The sequence below is a fragment of the Octopus bimaculoides genome, chromosome 18 (assembly GCF_001194135.2).
Source record: "Octopus bimaculoides isolate UCB-OBI-ISO-001 chromosome 18, ASM119413v2, whole genome shotgun sequence".
Taxonomy (NCBI): domain Eukaryota; kingdom Metazoa; phylum Mollusca; class Cephalopoda; order Octopoda; family Octopodidae; genus Octopus; species Octopus bimaculoides.
The window spans coordinates 2,239,675-2,253,656 of NC_068998.1; the positions used below are offsets into that span (position 1 = coordinate 2,239,675).

At 35.0% G+C, this 13,982-nt stretch overlaps 1 protein-coding gene across 5 annotated transcripts in view; it reads left to right on the plus strand.

The window, feature by feature from the left end:
- LOC106871497 (pleckstrin homology domain-containing family A member 2) overlaps positions 1–9,969 on the plus strand; it is a 151,710-nt gene extending 141,741 nt beyond the window's left edge. For 4 of the 5 annotated variants that reach the window (XM_052974459.1, XM_014917984.2, XM_014917992.2 and 1 more), the window contains 2 exons: positions 3,972–4,060; positions 6,754–9,969. In XM_052974459.1, coding sequence (XP_052830419.1) covers positions 3,972–4,060; positions 6,754–6,811 — 147 coding nt within the window. In that variant the 3' untranslated portion in view covers positions 6,812–9,969. The remainder of the gene's footprint in view (positions 1–3,971; positions 4,061–6,753) is intronic. The other variant, XM_014918002.2, reaches the window with a different exon arrangement.
- The last annotated feature ends 4,013 nt before the right edge of the window (positions 9,970–13,982 follow it).

Below are 13,982 nucleotides of genomic sequence, written 5' to 3' on the forward strand. Positions count from 1 at the left end.
ATCAGGATGCTTGACAAAGTATGACAATCTTCCTCTCCAACATTCCACCCACCCACACACATTCATACACACAACTGTTAGCTAATGAGAAAGCTTCTACTGAGTTGCTGAACCTTCTTGAAATAGCAGCCAAAACTTTTCCTCAAACTGTAGCAGCTTGAAAAAAAGATATATTTATAAAATTAAACAGAGGAGAAAACAAATTCAAAGGCCGATGTATCTATTCCTTTGATCCATATTAACGAAATCTCCATGGTATACAAAGTACATACATAGATGCATTCATCTATATGATATATAAAAAATTTCTAAGAATTTATAAATGCATACATATACATGAAAATTTATAAAAATTCATACACATATAGGAATTTATAAACACATAAAAATTCATAAATATATAAAAAATGTAAGTCCATAAATGTACTTGGGAAGTCTGAATGTTCGAATTCGAATCAATGAAGTGGATGATGAAACGGATGTAAAATGATTCATAAGGAGTCTGGAACATGTATAAGATCTATGTATAAAGTCTTATGGCCGTTTTGAAAAGATATAGGTTGCCATTTTCATAGAGGACCCTTCCTCGTCACCAGTCACTATTCGGTCCAAAAAAGGCTCATTTGTGAGATGTGACTGCAAAGAACACACATTCACTCTCTGCATGTGATTAGACTAGGAAAGTCTGTGAGGAACCCATTGACCCAATTTGCTGACTTTTCCAATGACACACAGGTATTGATGAATGGTTGAATGACCAAATGCCAGCTTCTCTGCGAGTTACAATGGGATTTTGTTCCACCAGGGTTAGCAGGACATCCTCGTCGAGCATTACAGACCTTCCAGGATGAGGGTCGTCTTCTAGGCTGTAGTTTCCGTCTCGGAATTTCCGGAGCCACCCATGACACTGGCTTATGCTTAATGTCTGATCCCCATATACTGCATTAATATTCCTTGCACCATCCTTTGCATTGGTGACTTTACTGAACTCATAAAGTAAAATATGTTGAATATGTTCCTTTGTCCAGTACCAGATCGATCCTAAAATCTAATTAGTTCATGCCAGTCACGAGGCCAAACATCCCTGAAAGTTTCATCCAAATCCATCCAGTGGTTCTTGAGATATCTCATCCACGGACGAACAAACAAACAAACACAACTGAAAACAACACCTCCGCCTTCGTTAATAATGGTCTCAAATTTTGGCACAAGACCAGCAATTTTAGGGGTGGGGTAAGTTGATTACATCAACCCCAGTGTTCAGCTGGTCCTTATTTCATCGACCCTGAAAGGATGAAAGGCAAAGTCGACCTCAGAACATAAAGTCGGAAGAAATGGCACTAAGCACTTTTTTCCGGTGTGGTAACGTTTCTGCCAACTCAAATAATAAATATTAAAGTATGACAAACACACGAATACATTACGTTCAGCAGTATAGGATATGAACAAATATCTGTAATACACTGGGGAAGACAGAGTCAACTGTAGAAGTACTTTTCTCACTGAAAAGAAATCAGTTTTAGAATAGAAATGGTATTGAGAAGAATGGACTGCATGGAAACTTCTTAAAACGTTTCATTTAATTACCATTGTTAATTCCATCAAGGAAGGCATGAATGTTACTTAATCACATTCTCTTTAAAAGATGAAGCTTATCCATTAGAAATGTAAATACAAAGCTTAAAATTCAAAATTGAAATAAATTTTAATTTTAAATTTCATACAATTCATATTATATTTTAAGGTTCTTAATTCTAAAATTCAAAATATTACATTTAAATTTTAGATTCAAAATGTCATATTTAAATTTTTAATTTCTGGAATTAGAAATTTAAAACAAGAAACTTGGAATTTTATAGATTAGGTATATTTTTTAAATATCTTTATTGTGTTGTTATATTTTCAAAGTGAACAAGTTTCGAGTGGAACAAAACAAAAATAATGTCAGTTTATATTGAATTGCTTTTGACATTTCCTGAAGAATTCTCAGAGTTCTTAAGACATTAGTCTCAAAAATTCTCCAAGTGAACATCACCACTTGTTGACATTTACCAATTATGGAACAACAAAAACAGTAAGGTGGCACTTAAATGCTAGATATAGCAGCCAAAGTTTGCTAAAATCACATCTTATCTTGATTGAGATAACAAAGGTTTAATCAGTATTATTAAAACCATTGCCAATTTGGGTGGCCGAGTGGTTAGGTTGTTGTATATAAGAGAATTTTATTCTAACAACTTTTCTCCATTTTTAACTAAATTGATGAGTTTTATGGGACTTCTTTCCATAAATTCATCATATATATATATATATGCCTGAGGAAGGACATAAATATAAAATAAGGTGGAGAAAATAGTACTCGACTACCAGAGGTAGAGTAATATGCTTTATTATTATTAAAGCTGCAAAGACATCACAAAACTGTTACTCAGAGTTTCATGTTTCCGTTTGTTGGACAGTTTTGTGATGTTTTTGCAGATTCAATAAAAAAAGAATATATATATATATATATATACACACACACACACACAATATTGCATACTCTCTTGTATTAGCTATAATCATTGCTACTGTGTGCGTGTTTGGAGTAATTGACACAATAACATTTCACCTTTGAAACAAACTGAAATCAACGAAAAGTGATTCTCTATTTCAACAAAAACAAAGAGAAATATATAGAAAACAACAACAAAAGAAGAAATTAGAAAATGCCATTTTTACATCTTTCACGGAATTTCCTTAGAAACCACAAGTCATCATTTCCACAGCAACAACATCAGCAACAAACATTTTTTCTTTTGTTTTTGCCATTTTTTTGCATGGTGATTTTCTAGAATGCTTTGCAATGTCTTCAAAGAGAAATCCCTGATTTCATGCCAACTTCCTCCAATATTTCCAGTAACAGAAACTAGTATTTTGTGCCATAACTTGCTGCTTTTATTTCCACGCCAACCATCTACCACCACTACCCCAATTTACCATTCCTTGTAGCAAGCATGAAGTTAAATCATCTTCCCTGTTTGCATCTGGTCTACTAATTAAGCTCTTTTGATTGTGCCTGAGTTTATTATTATTATTATTATTAGTTTTTTACTTGTTTGTTTTTTTTTCTTTTCCCATTTATCCTTGCTTCCCCCCCCTTTACCGCCCCCCGTCCCTATGATTTTATCAACTGTATCACTGTCTCGACGACCAGACCACACTTTTGTTGTTTTCCAGTGATGCCACAAACCACTGGCTCAGAAGGCAGGCCACCACCTCCCCTCGAACAGAATGCCAGTCTGTGACAGGGTTATCCAGTTGCAGCCAAGTGAGACGTAGGCAGTGAGTGTGGCGGAAGATCTGTGAAAATTAGAGTGGAATGAAAGTGGAGGGGAGAGGGTCTACGAGCTGAGGGAGTGGACGGGCTTTTGAAAGTAACATGTGATGTCAGTTGCAATGCCACTTGGTGATGAGACATGTAGCATTGAATGTGGGAGATCTGTGGGGAGAAATGAATCTGAAGTAATGTTAACCTCTGGGATAGGTGGCTGGGGGGGAGTAAAATCACCAGACCATGTGATGTAGATGAGTTGGCTGTGTTAGTGTGTATACATATATACACACACATATATACACACATATACGAAGGGCTGCTGAAAAGTTCCTGGTTGTAAGAGTATTGTGAAAGGCCTGACTGGAGGCCCAACCTTCAAGTTCTTTTTGCAAGGCTTAGAAAAACTGAAGGATCGCTGCAATAAGTGTGTGACTCTGAGAGGGGAATATGTTGAATAAAATCATAATTGACTGATTCTCCTGTATTTTCTTTTATCCAAAGCCAGGGACTTTTCAGCACTCCCTCATACGTACACACATCCACAAGCACACACATCTCATTCTATTCAGTAATTTCATTTATAACACAAACTCACCCCCGCTTGACCCCTCAGCCTCAGTTCCAAGACTGTTGCTTATAATCATCAATTTACCAGTTTCAGAATCTCTCTTCATGTTGGTGCCGAGAAAGTGAATCTAACCAACAACAACAACATCAGCCGTCCACCACTGAGGTTACGGGTGGGTAAGTTGCTGGTTGCACAAACACCTCCATCTCCCCCCACCACCACACTCACGTTTTCAGCTGTTGCACTCATTAATCTCCTCTACATAATTACTGTGTCTTCCAATTAAAATTTCTTCAGTTCTGACACAGGTCCACAGACATTGCCAGCAAAACAGAAGTGTGGGAGGCAGGGAGCTGGGAACACACCTACAAGGGAACAAAGGTATGGCTGTGTAATGAAGTTTACCCCACAACAAAGTGGATTTGAGTTCAATCTCACTGCGTGGTACCTTGGACAAAGGTCTGCTTCTTTAGATTCAGGTTGACCAGTGCTTAGTGAATGGAATTTGGTGGACAGAAGCTGTGGAGGTCCATTGTAGATAGCATCATTCAATGTCCACTTTTCTGTGCTTGCATTTGTTAAGATGGAATGTGTTGAGGCAAATGTTTCTATAGCTGGATGCTCTTTCTGTCACCAACCCTCGTCTGTTTCCAATCAAAGGCTATCGTTTGACAGAAAACTAATTTCCATAAATGATTTATATATATATATATATATTTTTTTTATTATTATTTTTAAGTTTCTGAATATCTTAAGTATTTATTCAATCTCAATTTTAAGAGAATTTAGACTATCAGCCAATATCAAAGATATGATATTTTGAATAGATGAACATAAGTGAACATAAGTAAACATAGGTGAACACACATATTACACATTAATGTATTTTCGAACAAATAATTAACAGGAACAATTTTTGCTTCAGCATGCTAGAACTTGCATGATTTTTGCTTTTTTGTTTGTTCGTTTGCTTGTATTGGGTTCTTTCTAAAGATATGGCTTTATCTCCTCCTCCTCCTCTTCATCAATGAAACTAATTATCATTACTATTATTGCTCTTTAGATACTAAGTTCAAATCCTGGCAAAATCTACTTAGCATCTCATTCTTTTTCTAATTAATAAAATAAAGTACCGCCTAACTACTGGGGTTCATGTCCATCTAATTGACTCTGCTTTGTCTCCCAAACATTTCTAGACTTAATAATTATGTTAGAAAGGCAGTGCGCTGGCAGAAACGTTACTCCAAGGTCGACTTTACCTTTCATCCTTTTGGGGGTTGATGAAATAAATATCAGTTGAACCCTGGGGTTGATGTAGTTGACTATCTCATACCCAACAAAAGTTCAGGTCTTGTATCTATAGCAGCAGAAAAGACTATTACCTTATTTTAGTAAGACTTCAGGTCTTAACCAGTCACATACTGGGGGCTCTTCATCAAGTCATGTGACCCATGTACCTTTAGCAGGATTTCTACAGTTCCAAGTTTTTGTCTATTTTTGTAAAGTTACAATATTAGACATTATATTTAGCTTGGAGATGTGTTGCAAACTTGGTAGGAACAAAGCCAACAGCTCCAATTACTATTGGCACGGCTTTAGTTCTTGAGTTCCACATTCTTGAAATTTCCAAACTGAACACTCAATATTTATCAATTTTTTTTTCTCAAACTCTTTGCCATACTGTGGGTATCTGGGGTAGCTACATTTGAAATGTCATATTTTTGCATTGCTTTTCTAAGCCATAAAACTCCCCAGTTAATGGTACTGTATCACTCAATCTGTTTGGATTTTAAACTCCCAAAACAGTTTTTGTAAGATTATTATTATTATTATAGTGACGGATTGGCCGAACCATTAGCATGTCAGATAAAAAAGCTAAGTGGTATTTCTTCCAGTGTTTTTTACATTGTGTTCAAATCCCACCAAAGTCACATTGCCTGTTGCCCTTTCAGGGTCAATGAAGTACCAATCACATATTAAGGTTGATGTAATCAACTTGTCCCCTCCCTTCAAAATTGCTGGTCTTGTACCATTATTATTATTTTTATTATTATTATTATTAGTAGTAGTAGTAGTAGGGCAGCAGATTGACAGAATCAGCAGGGTACCAGACCAAATGCCTTATATATAATGATCAGTCCCAACCTATTTCATCTCTAGCTGGGGTCACCTTTACCCATCAAATACTCCAGTGAATATAGTCAACAGTTCCTTTCATCAAAATTTGGTGGGGATTTCCAATATTAAAAAACCATCATAACATTAAATATCAAGACAACTTATTAATACTACATTTTAGCATAAATTATTAGAATATAAATTATTACTATTTTAATATTATCAATAAATATTACTATTAATTTTATTAAATTGTTATTGTAATTTATAATTTTAATATTATGAGCATTGCTATTATTTTATTAAATATTTTTGATATCAAGACCTGTCCTGTTTTACCATTAGATATTATCATCATTATTGATATTATTATTATCAAATATTACGAAGACTGAGTTGGCAGAATTGTTAGCACGCTGGGCAAAATGCTTAGCAGAATTTTGTTCAAATCCCACCAATGTCAGCTTTGTCTTTCATACCAGCTAAGCAGGGGGGGGGGGGGTCAAACCCTTCTCTTCAAATTGCTGACCTTGTACCAAAGATTGAAACCATTATTTCTCTTATTGTCATCACAAAATATTACAATTCTGCTTCTTCTTCTTATTATTATTATATAAACTATCAACAGTTTATTACAATTCCCATTGAGCTGTCTCATAACAAGGCAGCCCCCTTTTTCATTCTTTATATATTTCATTTTCTATGCGTCCCCCTATTTTTTTTTCTTCTTTTCTTTTGGTATTTCATGTAGGGAGGAGCCACCAGTCCTGACCAACAAGGTAAAGGAGCTAAAAACACAAATTTGCTGAAAAAAATATGGCTTTTTCGGTAGCCGTTGGCTGTCTGTCTATCTTTCAATGTGATGATCAATTACTTTGTCGCTTCAGTGTGAGATCTACAAGAACACACTGACGACGACGACGATGATGCTAGTGGTGTTAATGTTTATATGATGAGGATGATGAGGAGGATATGGAGTCAAATAACAATGACAAGAACAACCACAAAATAATTATGGGACTGTTTCTATCGGTTGAAGTATTATGATACTGTATAAAGATAAAGCAGTTGGTGTCTTCAAGATAATTGTGTGTAAACAAATATATTTATACATATATATATAAACATATGTATATTCACTTATATATGTATATATTTATAATTATATACATTATATATATATATATTTATGAATAGATTAAATGATAGGAAATTGAATGAATTGTATTATTTGAACTCACTGAGAAGTGGTTTTAAATAATGTCATTCATTCCTTTTTCTATCATTTATCTATTTGTATAAACTCTATGTATACTATGGAATTACTGATGTATATCCTGTTGCTGGAGCATTTCCACTATATGATGACATTAGGTAGCCAATAATGGTGGACAAGCTTTACATAGCATTCTACAAGGTTTTTACCCGAATCTTATTTAACATATTTATGTGTATACATACATATAATAATTGTATAATGAATTATATAACAATGTGTTATATATATATGCATATTTATATGTACTATATAATACATATAAAATATTATATATATATATATATATATATGTATGTATGTACATATATATGCATGTGTGTGTGTGTGTATATATATATATATATATATATATATATATATATATAGATGATGATGATTTATATGTAATGCATAATACATATAAAATATATGATTTTTACATTAAGAGTGTGTGTGTGTGTATATATATATATATATATATAAACCTCTCCAAGGTTTATCTCTACAGGGGTCAATAAAAAGTATTAATCAAGTTTTGGGGGCCAATAAAATCAAATGGTCCCTTACCCCTGTATTATGGCCTTCTCCCCATATAAAAGCAATTATATATATATGCCATATACGATAATAAGGTTTATATGTATAATATACTCTAATACCATGCAATAAGATATTATTATTATTATTATTATATACAAGTCCTCCCCATCTGATATTTTTGCTTATGATTTCTTTAACTAGTTCAGGAAAGTGGGTTTTTTTTTTCTCTCATAACAGAAAAAGATTAGAGAACAAAAAAAAAACACATTCCTTAATCTTCTCTTCTGTTCTATTTGTGAATCAGTTTTCCTTTTTTCTGCACTTCTTCATTCTCGAGCAGCTGTTCTATATTATTATTATTATTAAAGTGGTGAGCTGGCAGAATTGTTAGCGTACCGGGCAAAATGCTGTGCAGTATTCTGAGTTCAAATTCTGCCAAGGTTAACTTTGTTTTTCATCCTTTCAAGGTTGATAAATAAAATACCAGTTAAACACTGTGGGTTGACATAATTGACTAGCCCACTCCCCACATATTTCAGGCCTTGTGCCTATATTAGAAAGGGTTGTTATTATAAATATTGTGTGATGTTTTTGAAGGCTAACTTGAATTTTAGACTAGCTTCAAAGATATGATTAGTCTAATACAATAACACAAATATTGTGTGTGTGTGTGTGTAAGTGTGCACACATATCTATATATTAAAGATTATTTGCCAACATAACATGGCAGTCCTGGTTTAGGACGAATGTTACTGTAATTTAGCCCCAGGAGACATCATCTCCAGCTGGCTATACGACATGATCTGTGTCCTTATATTTTCGAACAAGGGCATTCAGCACCCACCCCTTGTTCAAAAATATAAGGACACAGATTGTGTCATGTAGCCAGCTGGAGACAATGTCTCCAGGGGTTAAATTACAGCAACATTTGTCCTAAACCAGGACTACCATGTTAGGTTGGCAAATAATCTTTACTCTAGAGGACTGTTGCTGAATATCTCTTGATGTGAGATTTACAAATAGTAATTTCCAATGTCTATATATATATACCTATGTATACATACACACACATACACGTGTATATATATATATATATTCATATGCATAAATGTATACATATACAAGCATATATATACACATGCTTCTTTCAAAGCCCAAATACACAAAAACCTCAAATATTTTACATATATGTCACAAAGACATCCTGATAAATATGCAAAATTATTACAAAGGCATGTGAAAGCACACACACACACACAAAGGAAATTTCAGCGTCTTTTGTTCACTTATTTATATATTTTTTTATTGTTTCATCCCCCACCCTGTCCACCACATGTTATATTTAAGCAAACACTCTTCCCAACTGCTCTTGTATTTGAACTCTTGTCCTTCCTTGATCATCCTGTCAATAAGTTTTCATTTATAAACCGCAGTAACGCCTACATTACCAAAATCTCTCTCATGTCCTCCCCTCACTGTCGCTCTGAACTTTTACCACTTTTCATTTTCCTCTCTCATATTGACTTGTAAACTCTCTGCCTCCACCTCACTGTATAAGTATGTATTTATCTGTATCTGTGTGTGGATGTGAGTGTGTATGTGTCTTTGTTTGTAAGTGTTCATTTCTGTCTATATGCCTCTCTTTCTCTCTCTCTCTCTCTCTCTCTCTCTCACTCCCTTCTTTTCTATTTGTCTATCACTATCTGCTTGCCTATCTGTACCTGCTTCTCTCTCTCTCTCTCTCTCTGTATTTATCTGTCTCTTTCTCCCTGTCTGTCTCTTTAAGTCAGTCTCTCTCTCTCTCTTTCTCGCCCTCTCTCTTTCTCGCTCTCTCCTAAAACTCTCACCCCGTCTGACTTAATGTTGAAGAAATTAACTGAAGATCTATTGGAATATTAAACTGACCCCAACGTTAAGTTAAATGGTTACTGATTCCTCCAGTTGACCAAAAAAAAATAAATAAAAAAGAAAAAAACTGTTAAAAATCAAAACTCCAGTGGCCAGAATCCAATGGCCAGTAAATTATTCAATGTAAACAAACACCAAAAAATACAAACAAATTATTTGGTGATATCTTCTGTCCATTGTATTATTTAAAAACAAAGTCTGAATTTTGTGTAAAAAAAACAAAAAAAAAACTCGGTAAATTAACCTCATTATGTTTTGTCATCAGTGTTGTTGTTCTTAAATTATTATTATTATTATTGCAAGTGAAAAATTGGCAGAATTGTTAGCATGTTGGGAAAATGCTTTATGTCTTGAGTTCAAATTCCATTAGGGTCATCATCTTTGTCTTTTATTGTTTTGAGGTTGATAAAATAAGTTCCAACTGGACATGAATTGATCCAACCCTGCTACATACAAAATTTCGGACCCTGGGCCGATAATACAAAGAATGATTATTATCATTATTATGATTAATGCTGCTGTTGGTTTGTTTTAAAGAAGCCATTCCTGGAAACCTAAACAGCAAGTTGGACATTTTACTCTGGATGTTATTTCTGATTAGCAATGACATATTCTAAGAATATTTTATATAAAGAAAATGAAAGATATTGGATTCAAGAGAAGATTATACATATAGTATGAAATATTGTATCTACAATACTGGACATGTTGCAAGGTTCTGTTATATAATAATAGAGGTGTATAACTTTTATTTAATGTGTACCTATATAGCTGAAGATAAATGTTGGTGAGAAAACCTAGTGTTTCTGTTTAATTAACTGTTCACTTCATTAACTGTTCACTTCAGAGAATACCTCTTGCCATTATCACCATTAGTAAGACAGTAAACCAATGGTTTGGAAATCAACACCATTCCTCTTGAACAATTATGGTATAAAACATAAAGCTTGTTAAATTTCGTTGCAGTTGTTGTGAAGAGGGTCTTTAGTAGAGGAAGGAGAAACTACTTGAGCGTCATTCTATTGTGGAGACAAATTACAAATAAAAATATAAAGAAAGAAAATAACCTTTGATTCCACAAATGGTTATTGGTTTGTTTGTAATTTACCATTACCATGACATATTAAACTATGATGTACGAATAAATGTACAATCTCTATACGCTACATGTTAAATTGTGTTATCTCATATAGACACACACACGCACACACAAAGGTCTGCTGGGTTGATACTTTATTGTATAAAGGGCTGCTGAAAAGTTTCTAGCATGAAGGATCTTGTAAAAAGCCTGGCTGGAGGCCCAACATTCCAAGTTCTTATACAGGGTTTAGAAAACCTGAAGGACCACTGCAATAACTGTGTGAATCTGAGAGGGGAGCATGTTAAATAAAATCTGAATTAACTGATCCTTCAGTATTTTTTTGGTCCAGAGCTAAGAACTTTTCAGCACCCTCTTGTATTTTTTTCCCCAGTTGCTGGTAAATGAATGCAAAGCAAGTTTTTAATGCATGCCACTGGATAGAGAATATTGGCCATTGAACAAGGAACTCCAGTATCCAGACCCCTACAAGATCTGGTAAGTATTTCATACACCAAGGTAAAACTGAACATGGAACCTTCTGTGGCTCCTGCTGAAAAGTCCAACCCATGCCAGCATGAAAAATGGACGTTAAATGATGATGATGATATATAAAATAAAATGTTAAAAATAGTTTTTAAAAAATACATTGAAACACACACACGCATATAAATGGTGGATATTCCGTTGGTATCAACAGTGAGTTTTGTATTGCTGGACCAACTCAATTCATTCTTGTGAAATTAACGTGCAAGTGGCTGTGTATACCACAGATATACTGTACTGTCTCGGGTCAAATCAATGTGACGAGGTTGGGCTTTAAATTACGGACACAATTCATAAAGAGAAAGTAAAATCTACCCCCGAAGGATGAATGTTAAGTTGAACTAAGCAGGATTTGAACTCAGAAATCTGAGACAAATGCAACAGAACGTTCTACCCATCGCTCTAAACATCTAGGAGCCCCCATGCCAAGCCTGTTCCGTCAGTGCTTTTTCAAAGTATATTTAGAACTACATATGTAATGTATCTTTTCTTTATGAAGACAATTAGATGTGGTCTGAGGGAGATTTGGCTGTTGTTTCCGTTGCTCCGGTGAGCACGTAAGGATTGTTCCAGTTGACAATCTGACGACAGCCTGGAATAAGAAAGCAAGCCTAAAAAGACGCAGTTATCTCCCGTAAGCCTTCTGTAGTTATCTCCCTTTAACATGGGAGATAACTGCGACCTCAGACTAATATATTTTTACAGAAAGAAAAGAAAGAAAAACATTAAAAGTATAAAAGATAAATTTATCGAAAAAACCCCCCAGCTATCTCAAGCAACGAAAATAAAAGAAAAAAATTATGTGGGGAAGCAGTAGAAGACAGAGTGGGAGGGAATAACGGGTTATACGTCTCAGAACAACTGGCGTGTTCAGCCGCAACTCGCGCATGACAAAATGCTTAGCATTTTGATTTCAAATTCCGCTGCGGTCAGCTTTGTCTTTCATCCTTTCGGGGTTGATAAAATAAAATACTACTGCCACTACTACCACTACTACTACTACTACTACTACTACTACTACTACTACAGCAACAATGAACGAAAGAAACTCAAGAGAAAGTAACTCACTCGTCCGCTGATAACAATTTTTGAAACATTTTTATCATAAAAAGAAAAAAATATATATAATTTGCAACGGAAGCAGTATCAGTTAAGAAAAGCATTCTGTATATCCTACTCAACGAAGAGTTGTCCCCCATTAAAGGTGATGAGTGTCGCGATAATTATCTCCCTTGAATTAATAACCATTTGTTTCAATGTTGACGAGTCATGTGGAAGATCGCGTTTAACAACAAAATGAGTTTTGTTTCAGGTGAGCTATAATCAACAGCGTTCCAGCCATGGCCGTTTGTCTCTTTGCATACCTAAGATTAAACTAATGTAATCTCTTATATTTCTAAGTCAATAGGAAATTAAGTTGAGGAAGTTTTAGTTACTATTTCTAGCATGTCCAACGACCATGCAGAGGTTGTTATTCGCTGTCCCGTAGGGACATGAAGCAGAGGTAAATGCCAGCTCAACGTCGGTCTCACACATCAGACGTTATTTCTATATGATGACAGCCGATAAAAATATGGACTGATTGGTTGATCTCACACTTTACATTGTATAGAGAGAAGGAAAGAGAGAGAGAGAGAGGAGGGGGAGGAGAAAGAGAAAGGGGGAAGAGAGTTAATATAAGAAGATAACGTCAACAGACCATTGAAGTCGACAAGAGTGGTAAGTTGATGGTGAAGATGATAAAAGTTATATAGTCGATGGATGCCAAATACACATCACACACACATGCGTGCATGTATACAAATAACAAATTTGTTTTAGTTAATCTTTTCGAAAATTAGTATTCATTTCAAAGTCGACCTCGGAGGAATTTGAACTCAGAGCATAAAGACAGGCGAAATACCGTTAAGCATTTCGCCCGACGTGCTAACGTTTCTTATTTCTTTACTGCCCGCAAGGGGCTACACACAGAGGGGACAAACAAGGACAGACAAAGGAAAAGGGATTAAGTCGATTATATCGACCTCAGTGCGTAACTGGTACTTATTTAATCGACCCCGAAAGGATGAAAGGCAAAGTCGACCTCGGCGGAATTTAAACTTAGAATGTAACGGCAGACGAAATACCGCTAAGCATTTCGCAAAATTTTTATTTACCACAAGGGGACAACAAAGAGGGGATAGTACAATCTGATATGGGGTCAGATTTCACGTATGAGTTAACAAAAAGATGAATTAAAAAATTTTACATAAATATGAATAGTTCGAATGATGACATATACAAGACAGCAATGCGGAATGAAGTGGGGAGGCGGGATATGCTCGGACCCCACGAGCCCCGTCTCATCACTGATGCGTCGGGTTCTTCCTGCGTTGTATTCATGCAGTTCCATCCACACGCAACATTTATGCGACATTCTTTCATCGATCTTGGAAAATTTTCGCGGACAGGTATTTTTTCTCTAACACTATTTTCCTTCTTAGGTGGACGGTGAAGAAATTCGCCAAGCCAGGACCAGAGATAAAGATGCCTGTTATTAACCCTTTCATTCGCGTCTTCCAAATCACCTCTGTCGCAATTGCTACTACGATGTATCTATATACATGTTATATACATGTATTTATATACATGTGTATATATATATATATAT